We start from the raw sequence: 16,211 nt of genomic DNA, 5'->3' as shown, positions 1-16,211 counted from the left end.
AGGCCTCCTGTGGGGTGCACACAGGGTAGGAGGACAGCCAGTCCCCGTGGGTGAGCAGCCTCTCCGGGGTCTCCCACCAGCAGCTGGGCTCCCAAACCCAGCCAATCCCAGGACAGCCACGCAGAGGTGCCATCTTGCCAGCCTTTGGTCAGAGTGTGAGCCAGGGATCCCGTCATCCCAAAGCCCCTCTGCAGTCAGCCGCTGTCGGCTCAACCAACGGAGCTGAGCGGAGACATGAGTCCCCAACCCTGGCCGTGCAAGAGCGCGTACCATCAGCCAAGGTCCCAACTCTATTTGTTCCAACATGATGTACAAATTGTCCCTTTTTCAGCAAGTAAGGACAGACACACCCCAGCACTGGTGGAGGTCGGCGCAGCCACCCGCGACTGGGCTCCAAGCCCCAGAGGCGCCAGGCTTCAGGCTGTGGACAGCAGCACACTGTCCCCTGTGCTGCCCCGCAGTCCCCCCATGCCTTGGCCTCTGCGGGCTTCCCAAGAGCCTCTTCTCCTCCTCCGCCCCCTCTTCATTCATTCACGGCCTTTCCAGGCCCCTTTGGTGAGGACCGTCCCTGGAGGCAGGTCTCCTACACTGCCCTTGTGCCCTCAGCCCTCCTCAGGCTCTCCCGAGGCCTCAACAGTGGCTCTCCCCGGGTGGGGAAAGGGACAGGGACAGCTCTCTCCTTACCTGAAACAATGGTGTAGCCAATCCCCCTGGGACGTCCTTTATCCTGGTCAATGGCGGTGATCACGCGCACTGTGGTGCCCTGTGTGGGAGACAGAGAGCCTTGAGTTAGCCACCTGGCCCCAGGCTCTGCTTCTTGTAGCTCTTCTGTCACCCGTGGTTTCCCTCCTCAGGCTGACAAGGCCAGCCCAGGAAGCAGGCAGCAAGTGCCCTGCTCTGTCCCTGGGACACACATTGAGGGCTCAGGTACACACCCCAGGACCCTTGGGAAAGCCCAACCTGGCCAACGCCATCACTGTCCCGGCCTTTCCCCATATCCTTCACTCGCATGCGAGAAGCAGATGGAGGAACAGCCAGCAGAGTTATGAGGTCTGGATTCTAAATCACCATCCATCAAATTGCTCTGTGACCTTAGGAAGAATGCCGTACCTCTCTGGCCTCAGTTTGCGCCCCCCCCAATCTGAATAAGATGGGACCGTGTTTTCACCAGAGCTTGAGTAAAGGAAAACATTATGGATCAAATACTCTATGTGTGAGAGCACGACCAGAAAGCATGCATCTCCAGGGATGACCGAGCCACCCGGGAGGCACGATGGCCCTGTGAACCCTGCCCACAGCTGCGCCCACGACTCCTGCCTCCTCCCAGTGACTTGGCTCCCCCTCCTTCCCAGAGAAGGAGCCCAGAGCAAGAGAGAGGCAGGGGTCTGCTCCTGGAGAGCCGTCCATGCCAAGGAGCCAAGGACACAGGCGGGGCAGCTGTGTGCGCAGATGGAGAAACAGCTCCTACAGTGCAGAAGCCCACCTGGAGGAACCTGTGAGAGGTACCAGGTCGGTGGCATTTAGGAAGGGTTTTGAAGAGTGCGTAGGAGCTTTCCAGAGAGAGAAAATGGAAAGGAAGGTGCTCCGTGGACAAGAGACAGTGCAAGCAAGCCTTGGAGACGTGGCTTGTCCTAGGAAGGGATCCTGGTGCACGGCCAGCACTTGCCAGCTGTGGTGATAAATTGGCTGATGGACTGAATGATCCAACGCACACACGGGTGCTGACGCGGCCACTACCACGCTACTTGCTGAATCGCCTCGCCTGGGGCGACCTCCACCTGCTCTCCAGGCTCCAACACATCCTGTCGCCAGAGGTTCTGGCCCCGGGGCTGCCTGAGTGATGACCACCAATTGGACCCATCTCCACCTGGGGGGGGGGGGAATAGCAACCTGGCATTTTGGGGTTTATATTTTGTACCTGATGAGCAGATCTCTCTCTCTCTCTCTCTCTCTCTCTCTCTCCCCCTCCCTCTCTGCTTCCTGATTATCATGTCCTGGGCTCTTTCCTCCCCGACCCTTCCACCATGATGTCCTGCCTCACTTAGGCCCAAAGCAGTGGGGCCCCGGGGTCTATGGACTGTGCCCTCTGAAATCGTGAGGCCTGAATAAACGTTTCCTCTTCTAAAATTGTTCTTGTCAGGTCCTTTGGTCACAGCAATAAAAAAGCTGACTAAAACAGGGACTTTGGCTCCAAAGTGCTCTTGCTAGTCAGGTGACGCTACCTCTGTGACAGGTTCCGTTATAATAACAATAATGTCATTAGTAAAAGTCATTGCTCTGTGCACTTTACAAGCATTAGCTCCCGTGGAACTGGGGAAAGGCTGCACCCGGGCTCCCTGAGCTGCCGGGGGCTGTGGCGTATCAGGGCTCGAGGAGCTGCCGGGCCGTTCTCCAGCTCTCTCTCTGAGATGGGGGTGCCCTTCATGAAGCATGTTAGTGGGCCGCTGGGACAAGGCTGCTTGGGAAGCACAGCATTTCACTTGAAGGGTCCACACCCCCAGACTCTTTTGGGGGGATCTGTCCCCAAAAGCCGGGGTCTGTCTCCCCGAGGAGCTCCTGAGGGTGCAGGACTCTGGTCTGAGGCGCCAGCTGCCAGTTGTGCTTTGTGGACATGGGGGCAGCTCCTCGGATGCAGCCCCATCCTACCCAGGCCCCACAGGTGTCCTGGTGTGAGGGTCCCTGGCCTGCCAGAGTCACTAAGTAATACACCTGGAGGGGCAGCTGCGTGACCCCAGTGTACACCCAGGGCAGGCAGGGGCAGCACCTAGGACAGTGAGCTCAAAGGGGACAGAATGAGGCGGCCAGCACTGGCCTGAGCAAAGAGGGGACCTGTTGACCCAAGGACTTTCAATACTCAAAACCCTGTGGGCACCTCCCCTGGGGGCAGTCCTGCCCCAGATGGCCAGAGTCCTCCAAGGTGGGTGGAGCTGGGAGCAGCCAGCCAGCTCTGCAGGACAGGAGGCCAGGGACGCTCCCTCCCAGCAGGGGTCACCCAGATGCTACGGAGAGAGAGCCCTGCCTGGCTCCTGACAAGGTCTGGGGTTTCATCTCTTTTTTGGGTAAATAAATCCACTTTTAATAAAACCCTGAGCTTTTAATACAAGTGCAGACAGAAAGACTGGAAATGTTATGAGAAGGAATTAACAGGGAGGTCCGGGGGCTCTCGGGAACTCACGGCTCTTGTTTCAGAGTCTCGGTGATTATATTTTCAATATACTGCAACTTATTTCCAAAGATGAGGGAACGGGCAAGTGCAGCCCCGCCTGGCCGGCCAGTCTGCTTGAAGGCCACTCTGCCCAAAGCAGCTGGGCATGGCTGGTAGAGCAGGTGGGCAGGCCAGGTCCAGCCCCACTGCCGAGGAGCTTCTTGCCCTCCCCGGAGCCCACACAGGGGACGAGGAGGCCTTCGCAGAAACGAGGCTCTCCCTGGAGAGGCAACAGGTGTGCAGACCCATGGGGCCCCGGCTCCTCAAGACATGGGGCAGGTGGTTGGTGTTCAACCCGGTGCCTGACCTCCTGTGACTGAATCCTCTGCATCAATTTTAACCTCTTGAGTCCCTTTCCCATCTATAAAATGGGTTCATAATAGATCCCGCTCCTAAGCATTCGCTATGTATGTAAAGCACTCATACGTGGCAAAGGTGACAAAAGTGATTGGGACTACAAACTGGGGTCTGGAATCCCTGTGGGTACCTGGTGGAGATCCAGGTGCCGGGTCCTGGACAATGGACACACGTCCTGTTTCAGCAAATTCTGACCCCGACATCCCAGATTACCGCTCTCCACCCTCGAGCTCTGGTGTTTCCTATGCGTTATTCGAACAGCCAGCGGCCCATGGCGAGAAGGGTGTCACCTGAGCGCCTGTGCAGGGCTGAGCACCCGCCAGCGTCCTCTCTCTCTTCCCCTCACCGTGGAGCAGGGGACTCTGGCCTCAGATGGGCAGGGACAGAGGGCCTGGCTCAGGCTGGCCCATTGCTGCCTGGCGTAGGTGGAAGGGCCGGGGACTCTGTGTCCAGGGGACATGCACAGGCCGAGGTGGGCAGTGAAGGCAGAAGCTGGGACTTTTCTTTCCCCTTTGTTCTGCGTCCCCTCCCTCCGCCTCTGCAGGAGAGTTGGCTCAAGGGGCCGCGCCTGGCCTCAGAGGCCTCGGCTGCCTTCCCCAGCTCCCCTGGAGCCCCAGCCCACTGCCACTTCCAAGACAGGATTAAGGACTTGAAAGGTGACGAGCAGTTTGCTTTGGGAGTGGGAGGCGCCCTTGGGGGGAGCTGGCTGGCGGGGGCTGGCGGGGACTTCCGACCAGAGCTGCCGCAGCAGATACTGAGGCAGAAAATCCTATTTCTCAGTCCTTAATTCCAGTCAATTCCAGTCAAAGGGCTGATAGGCATCGGCTGGCAGTAATTTGTGCAGTTTATCCGCTCCTTTCACCTTCTATCGGTCCTCCACTGACGGGCAGGCCGACATGCTGCTGCTCGAGTGAGGAAATTAAAATTTGATGCAATAATCCCAAATAAGAAGGATTTTATTAGGTAATATATACACTTTAGATGAGGCCTGCCTGCCCGATACACTGATAGAAGGAGGTGTACATGCTGGGAACCGCAGATAAAGAGGGGAGCCAGGGGGAGTGGGGAAGGGTCTGGGCGAGGCCCGGGAGCCGTGGAGGCAAGGCCCGGAAGGAGGATGCCTGGGTCCTGCGGCCCAGGAGGCTCCTGGGCCAGCAGGGGACAACTGCATCAAATCAGAGTGCCACACGGTAAAGGGACACGGAGGACCCAGATCAAGGCACAGAAACTGATTAGAGGCCTGGAAAAATCGGGCCTGGAGTGTGCAGGAGGAGGCCTGCGGGAGAGGGCCGTGTGCAGGCGGGAAATGGGGCTCCTTCCAAGTGCGGAGCCAGGAGGAGAGGACAGGCGTGTGGATGTGAAGTGTGATTCCATGGACAGGGGGACCCCAGGCAGCGTCCCCAGAAGAGGCCAACCCCCCACTTACTGCCTGGTTTGCCTCCCTTCACCCTCAGCCTGGTCATGACCCACAAGGAGGAGCTCATACCCTCCGAACAGGGGTTCAGCAGCTCCCCAGACATTGGCCTTGCAGGGGCAAAGGGACAACCCTGGCCAGGCAGAGATGTCAAGGTCTCTGAGCCCGAAGAGATGCAAGAGACATGCAAGTCACATCAGATGCAAGAAACCCAGCCAAGGTGCGAGCAGGGGCTCAGGTGGGCAAGCATCTGGTTTGCTCGGACGGAGGGATCACTAGCAGGAGCCCGTGGAAGCCTCCGGAGAGAAGAGGGTGTGGCTTGGCACAGGCCCCTGCACACAGGGCTGGTGACGGATGAAAGCACGGAAGAAAGAAGCATGGAGTGAGTGAATGCAGGTCTGAAAGTAAAACCTGTCACAGCGGAGGGTGGTCTTGGAGAGAGGGATGCTAGCAAAGGACAAGCCCAAGGGTCTCAGAGGAAGCTCACACCGTGACCGGGGGTGAGGCTCAGCCGGAAGGCCTCGCCCAGCCTGGATACCAGAAACCAGCCACTGCGTCGCCAAACACTCGGTTTGATCTCTGCTCACTTCCAGCACTTGTGGGGTGTTTGTCGTGGATTGGTGATGACAGCAGGTGCCAGAGGTGACAAGGGTGACAGGATGGTCTTCTTCATCCAGCCCTTCCACAGATACTTCCCACTATGTCCATGCACACAGCTGACCCCACCTCTGCTGACCTAAGCTCCCAGCCCAGCCAGGAAGCAGAGTCTGGGCCAGTTGCTCCAGAGCCCTGAGCACTCAGAAGGACAAGCCTGGGGGCTGGGGGCGGATAGGAGCAAACAGCAGTCAGCTCCGACCTGAGACTGAGATGAGGGCCCGGCAAGGAGGAGAAATGAAGGGGTCCTGGGAAGTGGGGTAGCCGAGCAGGGGCACCCTTCAGTCTCCAAGGCCGGGGCTCCCACAGAAGCCAGGAAACAGAAGGGTGGGAGTAGCGACCCGAGGTGCCCTCCACTGCCCTCCAAGCAGCTGCAAACACCCGTCGCAGCAGGCTAGGGAGCATCTTGCTTGTTAGAGCTTCTGCTTCACACCTGGCCAAGAAGACAGGGGCCCAGTGCCAGCTCCATGCCCCTGGACAGTGGTCAGGACAGCCATGGTGTCCAAGCTGGGCGTCAGGCTGCCCTGGTGTGCAATGGCCTGGGAGCGTGGTCTGTACAAGTCAGGGCAGCCAGCCTGTACAGATGGGCAGGGCCCAAACACCCACTGGCCCCTGGTGGGAGCCTGCCCTGCTCTCACAACTGTGAGACCGTCCTCCCAACACACAGGTTTCTCTCAAAAGCAGGGTCAGGGCTGGGGCTGCAGCTCCATGACAGAGCACTTGCTGTTCCCCAAGCTGCGTGTCCAGGCCTCACCTGCCCGAGGAGGCACCTCGCTGTCCTCTATCAGCCCACGGTGGGGGCTTCCTTCTAGCTAGCATAGAGGCGTGGAGGCGACCACTCTAGGGATGCCTGTCATTGTCACCTGGCCGCAGCTACCCCGCCATGACCCCTGCAGAGTGGACAGTGGCCTGTTTCATTCTCTGAGACCCCCACTTATGGCTGTTTGGGCCAGAGGTAGACACATGGTCCCAGGGCAGTCAATCCACAGGTTGGCTGGTGCCCAGTGACTTGTGACATGGCACAAAGTCAGGAGTCTCTGTTGCAAACCTGGACCCGAGAAACCCAAAGATGGAGCAGTTAGGGAGGCCAGCTGCTGCTGCCGGCTCTCAAGGAAGAGCCAGGGCTGAGAGGCCTTCGGGGCAGAAGGCCAGCTGCCCCCTTAGGCCATGCTGATGGCAGACTGCAGGCCGTGGCCAAGCCTCAGGATGCTCTGCAGAGCCTGCACCCCACTCCAGTCCCCAGCGCAGGCTGGGCACCCCCAGAAGACCCTTTCTGATCACCCCCCCTTCCTGCCCAGCCAGACTTTGTTCTTTGCCACTCCGAGCACCCTGGGGACAAAGCGGGAGGATGGGGAGGTGGAGTTTTACTGCTGATGCCTGTCACTACCGTCCCAGGTGCCAGGGTAGGCGGAGCTAGGAGGAGCCCACGCCAGCACTAGAGCCCCTCCCTGAAAGGGGCTCAGAGGGAAGTGCCCAGGGCCAGGGGGGTACTTACCGGAGGAGAATGCTCATAGATGTTGGTGCTGTAAGGCAGGTTGATGAAGATGGGGTCCATGTCCTGGACGTCCGTGATGATGATGGCCAGGTTGGCCAGGGTGGACAGAGGCCTGGTCTTGTCTTGATCCTTAGAGGGCAAAGAGCGCACACAGCCTTAGTTTAAGTGACTCCGTGGACACACGCATGTACACGCACACACGGTCCTGGAGCATGTGTCACACACATGCACATGTCCAGGCACACACGTACATGAGGACTCCTGCAGGAGGACACACAGGGTCCCCAGGCAGGGCCATGGGACAGTGGCTTCTCCAGTGTCATGAAGAGCATGGGGGTAGAGGTAACCCCGGCCCGCTACCCTGAATATCCGTTGCACTGGATGGCTGGCTTCAGGTAAAGAGATGGCTCTGTCCTCAGTGCCTCTGCTGTGTTCAGCCCAGGGTCCCTGCCCCTCTCCATGCCCAGGACAACTAGATAGCAACTCCTCAGAAGAAGGGCCCTTTGGCCACACAGGGGCTCATTCTGGGACCCGCAATCCTGCTCTGGGTCCTGGATTTACTGATCAAGGGACTTTTCCAGTCGAACCAGCAGGGGGAGCTCCAGAGCCTGTGACATCTGGGGCCCTCCAGGATCCTGAGGGGTCATGCCTGCCATTCCCCGGTGGCCCTACAGGCAGTACTGGAAATTCAGTCCTATAAAAGCTCACCAAGAGAGGACACCCAGGACCCGAAAGACACAGCTGGTGATGAAAACCGAAGCAGGCCGCTGCTACCCAGTAACACCAGTCAGCACCAGCGGCAGAGGCACAGCCGAACGCAGAGCCTGCCCCACGCCAGCGTCCTGCATGAGAAGTCGTGGGCTCACCGTCCCCGTGGGTTCACTGTCCCGTGAGTTCACAGAGACCAGAGAGGGAAGTGACAGCCTAGACTCATCCGACTGTAAGGGGGTAGCAAGAACTCGAAGCACTTTACACAGACAAGGGCAGCCTTGCTGGGCACAGTGGTGCATGTCTCTGATCCCAGTGGCTTGAGAAGCTGAGGCAGAAGGATCACGAGTTCAAAGCCAGCCTCAGCAACTTAGCATGACCCTAAGCCACGTAGTGGGACTCTATCTTAAAATAAAATACAAAAAGGGCTGGGGATGTGGCTCAGTGGTGAAGTGCCCCTGGGTTGGGTTCAATCCCTGGTACCAAAAACAAAACAAAACAAAACAAAACAACAACAACAAAAAAAACCCTGCCCTTCACAGCCTTGATTTGGAGCCTAAACATCTGGGACTTGCCGGGTAACCTCCAGTAAGCCATTTCCCCTCCCGGATTCTCGATGTCCATTCCTGTAAGGTGAAAGCTCCATTCAACATCTCCCAGCCCCGTGGATTTGTAAATTCTCTGATCTGGGATTGGAGTGTGGTTGTCCCCAGGTGCGATGGCCCTTGGTTTGTCTGGAGTGACGTGAGCAAGGCCAGGCATTCCCCACGTTATGAGAAAGCCTGGTGCCTGCCCCTGACCCCCAGAGATGGAGCTGCAGAGCCCAGGAGGCGAAGGGGCCCGACTGTCCCTGTGAGTCCTCGGGGGTCACTAAGGAGTGGGTGGGAGGGCCTCAGGGACGGGAATGGGCACAGCAACAGGGGGGGCGTTGTCTGGGAGCAGGAAGAGCTGAGCAGAGGGGCCCTGGGGTGGGGTTTGGGCAGCCTCCCAGGCTCCAAAACCATGGACGCCACAGCCCAGGCTGGGGTACTGCCCAAGGGAGCGCTCCCAGCCAAGCACATGGCCCAGCAGGAGTCCCCTGACCTCCTGAGCAACAGATGCCATGATTCTGATTTGCCATTACCAGGCTCTTGTAGGCAGCTGGCTTTTGTCCAGCCTGGCACCTACCACCTCCATTGTACCCTGGGCTAGAGTCCTGCTCCTGTGACAGATGACCCCATCCAGCCCACCCTGAACTCTCCGGTGGGGAAGGGAGATGGCGGTGGGCACATCTGGTGGGGCAGGCGTCATGCCAGGCTCTCAGATGTGACCAGGGCCTGTGGCTGCCTCCTCTACAGCCGGGGACCACATTACTGCCTTCGTCACAGGCAGGAGGATCACCTGGGAAATGCCCAGCACCAAGGGCACGATGCCAGCCCCAGAGGGATCGCGGCATCAGCTGATCCAGGAGCTAGCAGGAAGCCACCCACCAGGGAGTGACAGGCCCCTCCTGCTCTGCAGTTTCAAGGCCTGATTGCCGGGAGATTAGCAGCAATTTCTCTGTATTCATCAGCCCAGCTTGAGCACGGGGCTCGTGATGGGCCTGGCCACCCACATTCTTACCTGTGCCCAGCGCTGATCTGTTCCCACATCCCAGAGCCATTTTTATGGAGGATGGAAATTATCCCACAGGGGCAGGTTTGTAGAGAAAGAGGACCAGCACCTGCATGCCTGAGCGCAGCGTGAGCCATCGGAGCACAGGGAGGGGCGTGCAGAAGGTGCCGGTGGGTAGGCACAAAAGCAACCTCTGGGCTTCCCAGCCCCCTTCATCCCACAAGTCCCTTTTACAAATGGCAGCACACATCGCCCAGGAGACCAGGGGGATGGAAAAAATGCCAGTATCCTCTGCAGGGCTACGGGGCCCGCTTGGGCAGGAAGATGCAGTCCCTGGCTCTTGAGGCGTCTCGGGTCTTGGCCATGCCTGGGGAACCCCATCTTTCAAAAGCAGACCCTTCAGCCAGGGCAGTGGTACACACCTATAATCCCAGCAGCTCAGGAGGCTGAGGCAGGAGGATGGCAAGTTCAAAACCAGCCTCAGCAAAAGCAGGGTGCTAAGACCCTGTCTCTAAATAAAATACAAACAGGGCTGAGGATGTGGCTCAGTGGTGGAGTGCCCCTGAGTTTAATCCCTGGGTACCCCCCAAAAAGAGAAAAAAAGTAGACCTTGACCCAGCCCAGAGGCAGAGCCGGGGACCTGGGCTCTGGGAGCTGTCAGGTAGAGCTCCTGGACACGGGCAGCCCCTCTGCAGTGAGGTGGGCAGGTGTCCGGTGCTGGGTGTCGGCTGGTGTGTCCTAGCGGGTCGAGAGGGATGCCCGGAGTTTGCCTTGCTCTTGGCCTGAGCTGATGGTACCAGCTGTGGTTGGAGGCAGCGCAGGAACAGGGGAGAGGGGAGTGCAGGGGTAGCACCCTGTTAGGGTGTGGCTGTCCCTAAACAGCTTGCAAACAGCTGTGTGTGCTGGAGATTCCTGGCCCTGGGATGTGGTGGTCAGTACTGAGAATCTTGCAACCTGGGTCAGGGTTTTTTCCTCCGGAGTTACTCATCAGCTGCATGAGCTGCAACCATGTCCTCCGTAACATGGGACAGTGACTCCTCTCCTGTCCCCAACTACCTTGTCCTGAGCTCCCAGGGGCTGCTTGGTCCCCTGTCTCCAAGAGGCCCTGCTCCCTGGGGTAGCAGCCAGGAAGGACCTGGGCCCCTCTGGCCCCTGCACATTGGTGATGTCATGGCTTATCTGTGTCCCAGAGAGTGAGAGGACACCTTGCACTATGAATGTCACAAGGACATTGCCGGCGCTGGCTATGGAGTGGGGCTCCTGGGTGACTTTGGATCAATCACTGAATTGCTCCGCGACTCCGTTTTCTTATCTATAAATTGCACATCTTAAAAACACTAAAACCCCAGCACAGTGCCAGGGACACAGTGCGAGTGCCCGGTGACGCTGGCTGTCGCTTGGCCATCACGATCCAAGCGACCTCCGTGTTCCACGCTGCGGCTGCTGTGGAACTGGGGCCATGTCCTGTCACCCTCCTCAAGGGCAGGACAGGTGGAGCCCTGGGGGCTCGGGCGGCTGTGGTGACTCACCGTGGCGTTGACGGTGAGCTGGTAGGCCTGCGTGACCTCGTAGTCCAGCTCCCGGGTCACGGTGACAATGCCACGGGCGCTGTCGATGGCGAAGAACTGGGAGGGAGGCTGGAAGGAGTAGAGGACGCTGCCGCCCGCGCCCAGGTCGGGGTCCGTGGCGTTCACGATGAAGATGGGCGTCCCCACCGGTGTGTTCTAGGGGACAGCAAAGCAAAGAAGAGTGAGCCGGAGCCCAGGGCAGGGGCTGTGTCGGCCACAGTCCCCCAAAGCCCATTAGCCACGTCCCTCCAGCCAACTAGACCCGGGGTGCTGTCATTGTCATTCTGAGAAGGTTCAGAGCAATTTAAAGTGCAGTATCTATTTTTTTTTTTTTTCTTATTTGATGGCCTCCTGGTGGCCGTAAGAGCACCGGTTCCAAAGATGATCAGCTCATCCTGGAGTTCTGGATGAGGGGACTCACGTCCCCAAACCCATTTCATGGCGGTTTCGCTTCCTCGGCTGCAGGCCCCCTGGCCGCCCCAGCTGCAGGCCCAGGCTGCTCCGGAGGGTGACCGACAATCTGCGTGTCGGGGACGTTTCAAGGCAGGAGCCTGAAGCCGTGCGCCTCAGGGGACTGGCAGGGCCCAGGGCTCCCCTGGCACCCTAGAGGTTCCTGGCCTTGCCTTCCCTTGGGCCTCTGCAGCCGCCCCCCGAAGCCTGCCTGCTGCAGCAGTGTCCCCGTTGCCTCTGTGACCCTCTGCTCTATGCTGTGTAGAGACCCTGCCCCTCCCTGACTTGTGGAGTCTGGTTAAGGTCCCCTTCTGCACAGAGGACTTCCAGACCCCTCAGGCGGGCCGTCCCCACTGTGCCCACACTGCCCCCTGGTACCCCCGGCTCCGCATGGCCCCGTCTCTCCTATAGCTCTTGGCTCTCCTATCTCTCCTATTCCTCAAGGCATACGGCTCCGGGGAAGCCCTGGGCCCGATCAGACTTGCCCGGCACCGAGCCTCGCCCGCGGTGAGCGTTCAATAAATACCCCACGAACACACAGCGACCCTCCGCGAGGGCACTCAGCTCATTACATTCTGAGTATCTGTCTGCACCCCCTCCCTGCTGTCAGTTCTCATCTCGTGGTGGCGACCACAGGGCCTGCTGTGCCTGCTAAACGTGGGTTGAGTGGATTTATTTATAATTCAGCGAGTTCTGGACACATCTAAGGAAAGACGATCTAATTGAGCCTTTTCACGGAAACAAAGAACCAACAACAATAAAAACTGTGCCAGGCCCTGTGCTACGGGCCAGGTCGGCCAGCTCTGTGACGAGCGTCTTTCCCGGTGGCAGCTATCCATCTGCCTTATAAAAGGCAGCTGAGGCACAGAGAGGTTAATAACTTGCCCAAAGTTGCACAGTTGGGCAGTGGCAGACCAAGGCTTGAATCCAGGCCTAGTAAGTGCCTGCTCCTGAGTCCTGTACCAAAGGATCCTGGAAGCCTGGTGTCGGCTCCTCCCCCACCTCCTCCGTGTGATGCTGGGGAAGCTGGTGGCACAGATGGCACCAGAGTGTGGGCTGGCCGGTATGTTCCCCGGGGACAGAGGTGGCATTCCCTGAGCTCTGTGTTCTTTTCACACTGGCACAAAGACTAGGTCCCCTGATCCTGCAGGGCTCCCTGTTCAAGGGGCTCCTTTCTTTGGGGACCCTGGCAGCCCTTGCTGAGCTCTTCACAGGCCCCTCGTCAGGCTGGGAGGGCGTCTGAGAGCAAAGCCACGGAGCTGCCGGCTGCTCCCGGTCAGCGGGCAAGATCAGGCTGGATGGGCAGACCCACGGCCTGTCCATGCCTCACCACTCTGTCCCCCTGGGGTCAGGGGAGGCGGACAAGAGGCAGACCGCAGGAAGGCCCTCTCCTCTCGCCAGCCATGACTCCCCAGTGCCCCTGTCACAGAACGCAGGCCTGCGTGGACTACTTCCTGGAGAAGTGCAGCTCTTTACACTTCACAGACTCAGCAGGCCCCTCACACCTCTGGGCTTTGGAGCATGCGTTTCCTTCAGCAGGGTTTCCCTCCCCGTCTGCTGCCTGTAAAACAGATGTTCTTTCCCTCCAAAGAGAATCAAGCCTGCAAGTTCCGGAGTGAGCAAGTGCTAGAGTTTCAGGCCTGGGCAGACCATCTGTGGGAATCCCGGCCTTGCTGTGTGTCTTTGGGTTAACTACTTAATCTCTCTGATCCTTAATCCATTCTCTGTACACTGAAGCATAATACCAGGTTGATGTGAAGGGTCCAATAAGCTCATGAGTGTAAATTTCCCAGCCCAAAGGTGCTGAGAAGATGGCAGCTGGGATTTCAATATTTCAATACTTGATCACCTTTTAGAGGGGTATAGACAAGGCACCTTCCAGGGTGGGCAGGGAGGTGTCAAGAAGCTGGTGAAGATCGAGGGCACCATGCTGGGCATTCCCGGTGGCTCCCGTCCCCCTGCACCTGGATCTGCTGGTCCCTGCTCTCCTAGCCCCTGCCAGGTCCTCAGTGGGAGACATCTCCAGGCTCTCGGTGGGTTCTGCCAAAGGGTGGCTCTGGTCACACTGTTTCCTCCTCTTTGCCTTCAGTGCGGCTGGTAGGGCTAAGCCCGGGTGCCTCCACATCCCTTATTTCCCTCCAGTTCTGCCAACCCCTCGTAAGTTCCTCTTCGTGGACACTCCTCTGCTGGGGCCCCGACAGGAGCTCCCCTGCCTGACCCTGATAGACACGGGCCCAGCAGGCGTGCAGCCCTGGGGACCAAACTCGCTGCTCACCCGGGAAGCCCTGGCCTCAAGGTCCACAGCTAGGGGCTGGGGATGTGGCTCAAGCGGTAGCGCGCTCGCCTGGCATGCGTGCGGCCCGGGTTCGATCCTCAGCTCCACGAACAAACAAAGATGTGTGTCCGCTGAAAACTAAAAAATAAATATTAAAAATTCTCTCTCTCTCTCTCTCTCTCTCTCTCTTCCCTCTCTCACTCTCTCTTTAAAAAAAAAAAAAAAAAAAAAAAAGGTCCACAGCTAGGAGGGCCTGTCCACCCCCTGCCCCCTGAGCACACGAGCGCCACAGCCAGCCAGGATACAGCTCTGGAGGAGCCCCAGGGCTGGCCACAGAAAGGATGGACACCTTCCCCTTTGAGAGCAGCCAGCCGCACGTGACAGCTGGACCACACTTCAGCACGCTGGCCATTCGCCCCCTGGGGAGCTGGTGTGCAGAGGGGCGGCTCCCACAGGACGCCAGCTCTCAGCCCTGCCTCGGGGAGACGAGGACATTTCACCGTGCACACCCTGTGGTCCTGGCCGAGGCCTCCCTGAGCACCGGATCAGAGAATTGAAGAGTGGGTCCCGGCGCACAGTGGGGAGGGGGACGGGCTGGTGCCTGACCTTCTTGGATTATGTTTCATGCCCTGCAGTGAAACCCATTTAATTTCTGCATAACTTAGGAGAGGTTTTAAATGGGCCTGGCAGAGAGCCACTCATACAGTTAGAAGGGGCAACTATCCGAGAGAGAAAAACGCTGACTTCCTGCATTGCAGGTCCGGGGCACCCTGCTTTTTCAGGGGAATGGGGAGGGGGACAGCTCGCAGCACACACACGTTCTCTCACACCCAGCTGCTGCTCGCTGCACACAGGCCCGCACCCCACACAAGCAGAACTTCCATGGACCAGGTGCACCTGGGTTTCCAGGTGACCTACAGACAGCACAACCTGGTGGCTCAGAGCCCCGACTCTGAATCCAGACCTTTCTATGGGGAGATCTCACACATATGCTGTTAAACACCTTTTTTTTGGTACTGGGGGTTGAACCCAGGGGGCACTTAACCCCTGAGCCACATCCCCAGTCCTATTTATTTATTACTTCTGATCAGTTATACATGACAATAGAAACCCAGCCCTTTTTATATTTTATTTAGCAACAGAGTCTCCCTGAGTTGCTTAGAGTCTTGCTAAGTTGCTGAGGCTGCTTTGAATTCATGATCCTCCTGCCTCCATCTCCTGAGCTGCTGGGACTACAGGTGTGTGCCACTGCACCTGGCTGTTCAACCTCTTTTGACCTCAATTTCTTCACCTGCAAAATGGAGCCATGAACAACGCTACCTCTTAGGATTGCTGTGAGAAAGAATTAGATAAGGCATAGAGAAAAGGACACACTGCTTGCCAGGCATGGGCAATATCGATCAAGATTCAATAGATGATCATTGCAATTGGTTACTGCGGCATCAAACATCATGGCAGGCAGGGTGACACGCGCCCCATTTGCAGGGAGCAGAAGGAGAAGGAGCATAAACAGCCGGCGGATCTCTTCATCATGAATGTAGACAAACAAGCACGTTGAAATTCAGGAGGAGGAGGACATGTCCCTTGATTGGTTTTTGGCTGCTGCCACTAGGCCGGACACCATCAAGAGGCCTCCTGGCCAGAGCCAGCCAGGATACAGCTCTGGAGGACCCCCAGGAATGGCCACAAGAAAGGATGGACACACTCCCCTTTGAGAGGGCTTGGGAGCCTGTGAGAGGCAGGGTGAGTGAGATGTAAGGGGAGGGGCACCCGAGGCAAGAGAAGACCCTAAACAGGGCAGCTGTGACCGAGTACCACTCAGGATGGCTCTGATATAGGGCTGGAAGCCACCTTGGGATAATCCAGTCCAGGATCCCCACTTTACAGATGGGAAAAGTGAGCCCAGAGAGGGGCCGTGCCCTGCCTCAGGTCTCATAGGTAGTTCCTGGCAGAGTTGTGACAGGAAATCAGGCACCTTGACTCATGTATATAGGCCTTTCCATTCCGCACCTCCACACAGATGACACCTGCTGCTTCCCATCTACCCTCCTTCCAAGAAAAGCTGCTCTTCATACCCACAGAGGATGGGTCTAGGCAGCCATATTTCTACCAAGTGACTTCACACCCAGGACGCGTCTGATTGGCCCAGGAATAACCACCTGACCCAAGGACACGTCTGATTGGCCCAGGAATAACCACCTGACCCAAGCAGGCCAATGAGACGGGGCCTTGGAAATGGAACGGATTTGCCAGGGGACTCTGAGAAGAAAGATCTCGCTACCAGTGAGGGCTCCAGTGGGTCCAAGGCAGGCGAAAAGCCACAGCGAGGCCAAGCTACAGGATGGTGGAGAAGCCCTGGGCGGGCAGTGGAGGCCCATCTGTAGGAGGAGGAACCATGCACAGAAAGGGAGAGGGCAGAGGAGAGGTGCTGGGGCCTCCAGACCCTGCTCTTCACAAGCCCCTGCCCCCGCCTTCCCTCTCTGGTCTTGGCC

At 58.1% G+C, this 16,211-nt stretch overlaps 1 protein-coding gene across 15 annotated transcripts in view; it reads right to left on the bottom strand.

Annotated features, from left to right (window-relative positions):
* Positions 1-16,211, bottom strand: part of CDH23 (cadherin related 23) — a 381,002-nt gene that overhangs the window by 210,768 nt on the left and 154,023 nt on the right. For all 15 annotated transcript variants that reach the window (XR_014018890.1, XM_081267119.1, XM_081267138.1 and 12 more), the window contains 3 exons: positions 10,956-11,150; positions 7,126-7,254; positions 685-763 (listed from right to left, as the gene is read on the bottom strand). Coding sequence is in view for 14 of the 15 variants with exons in the window: in XM_081267119.1 (XP_081123245.1) it covers positions 685-763; positions 7,126-7,254; positions 10,956-11,150 (403 nt within the window). In the remaining variant the exon portion in view is untranslated. The remainder of the gene's footprint in view (positions 1-684; positions 764-7,125; positions 7,255-10,955; positions 11,151-16,211) is intronic.

The sequence above is a fragment of the Spermophilus citellus genome (genome assembly GCF_964194105.1).
Source record: "Spermophilus citellus genome assembly, chromosome: 15".
In the NCBI taxonomy this organism is placed as follows: domain Eukaryota; kingdom Metazoa; phylum Chordata; class Mammalia; order Rodentia; family Sciuridae; genus Spermophilus; species Spermophilus citellus.
The sequence above is the reverse complement of the archived record's forward strand: the minus strand, read 5'-3'. Positions and strand labels throughout refer to the sequence as shown.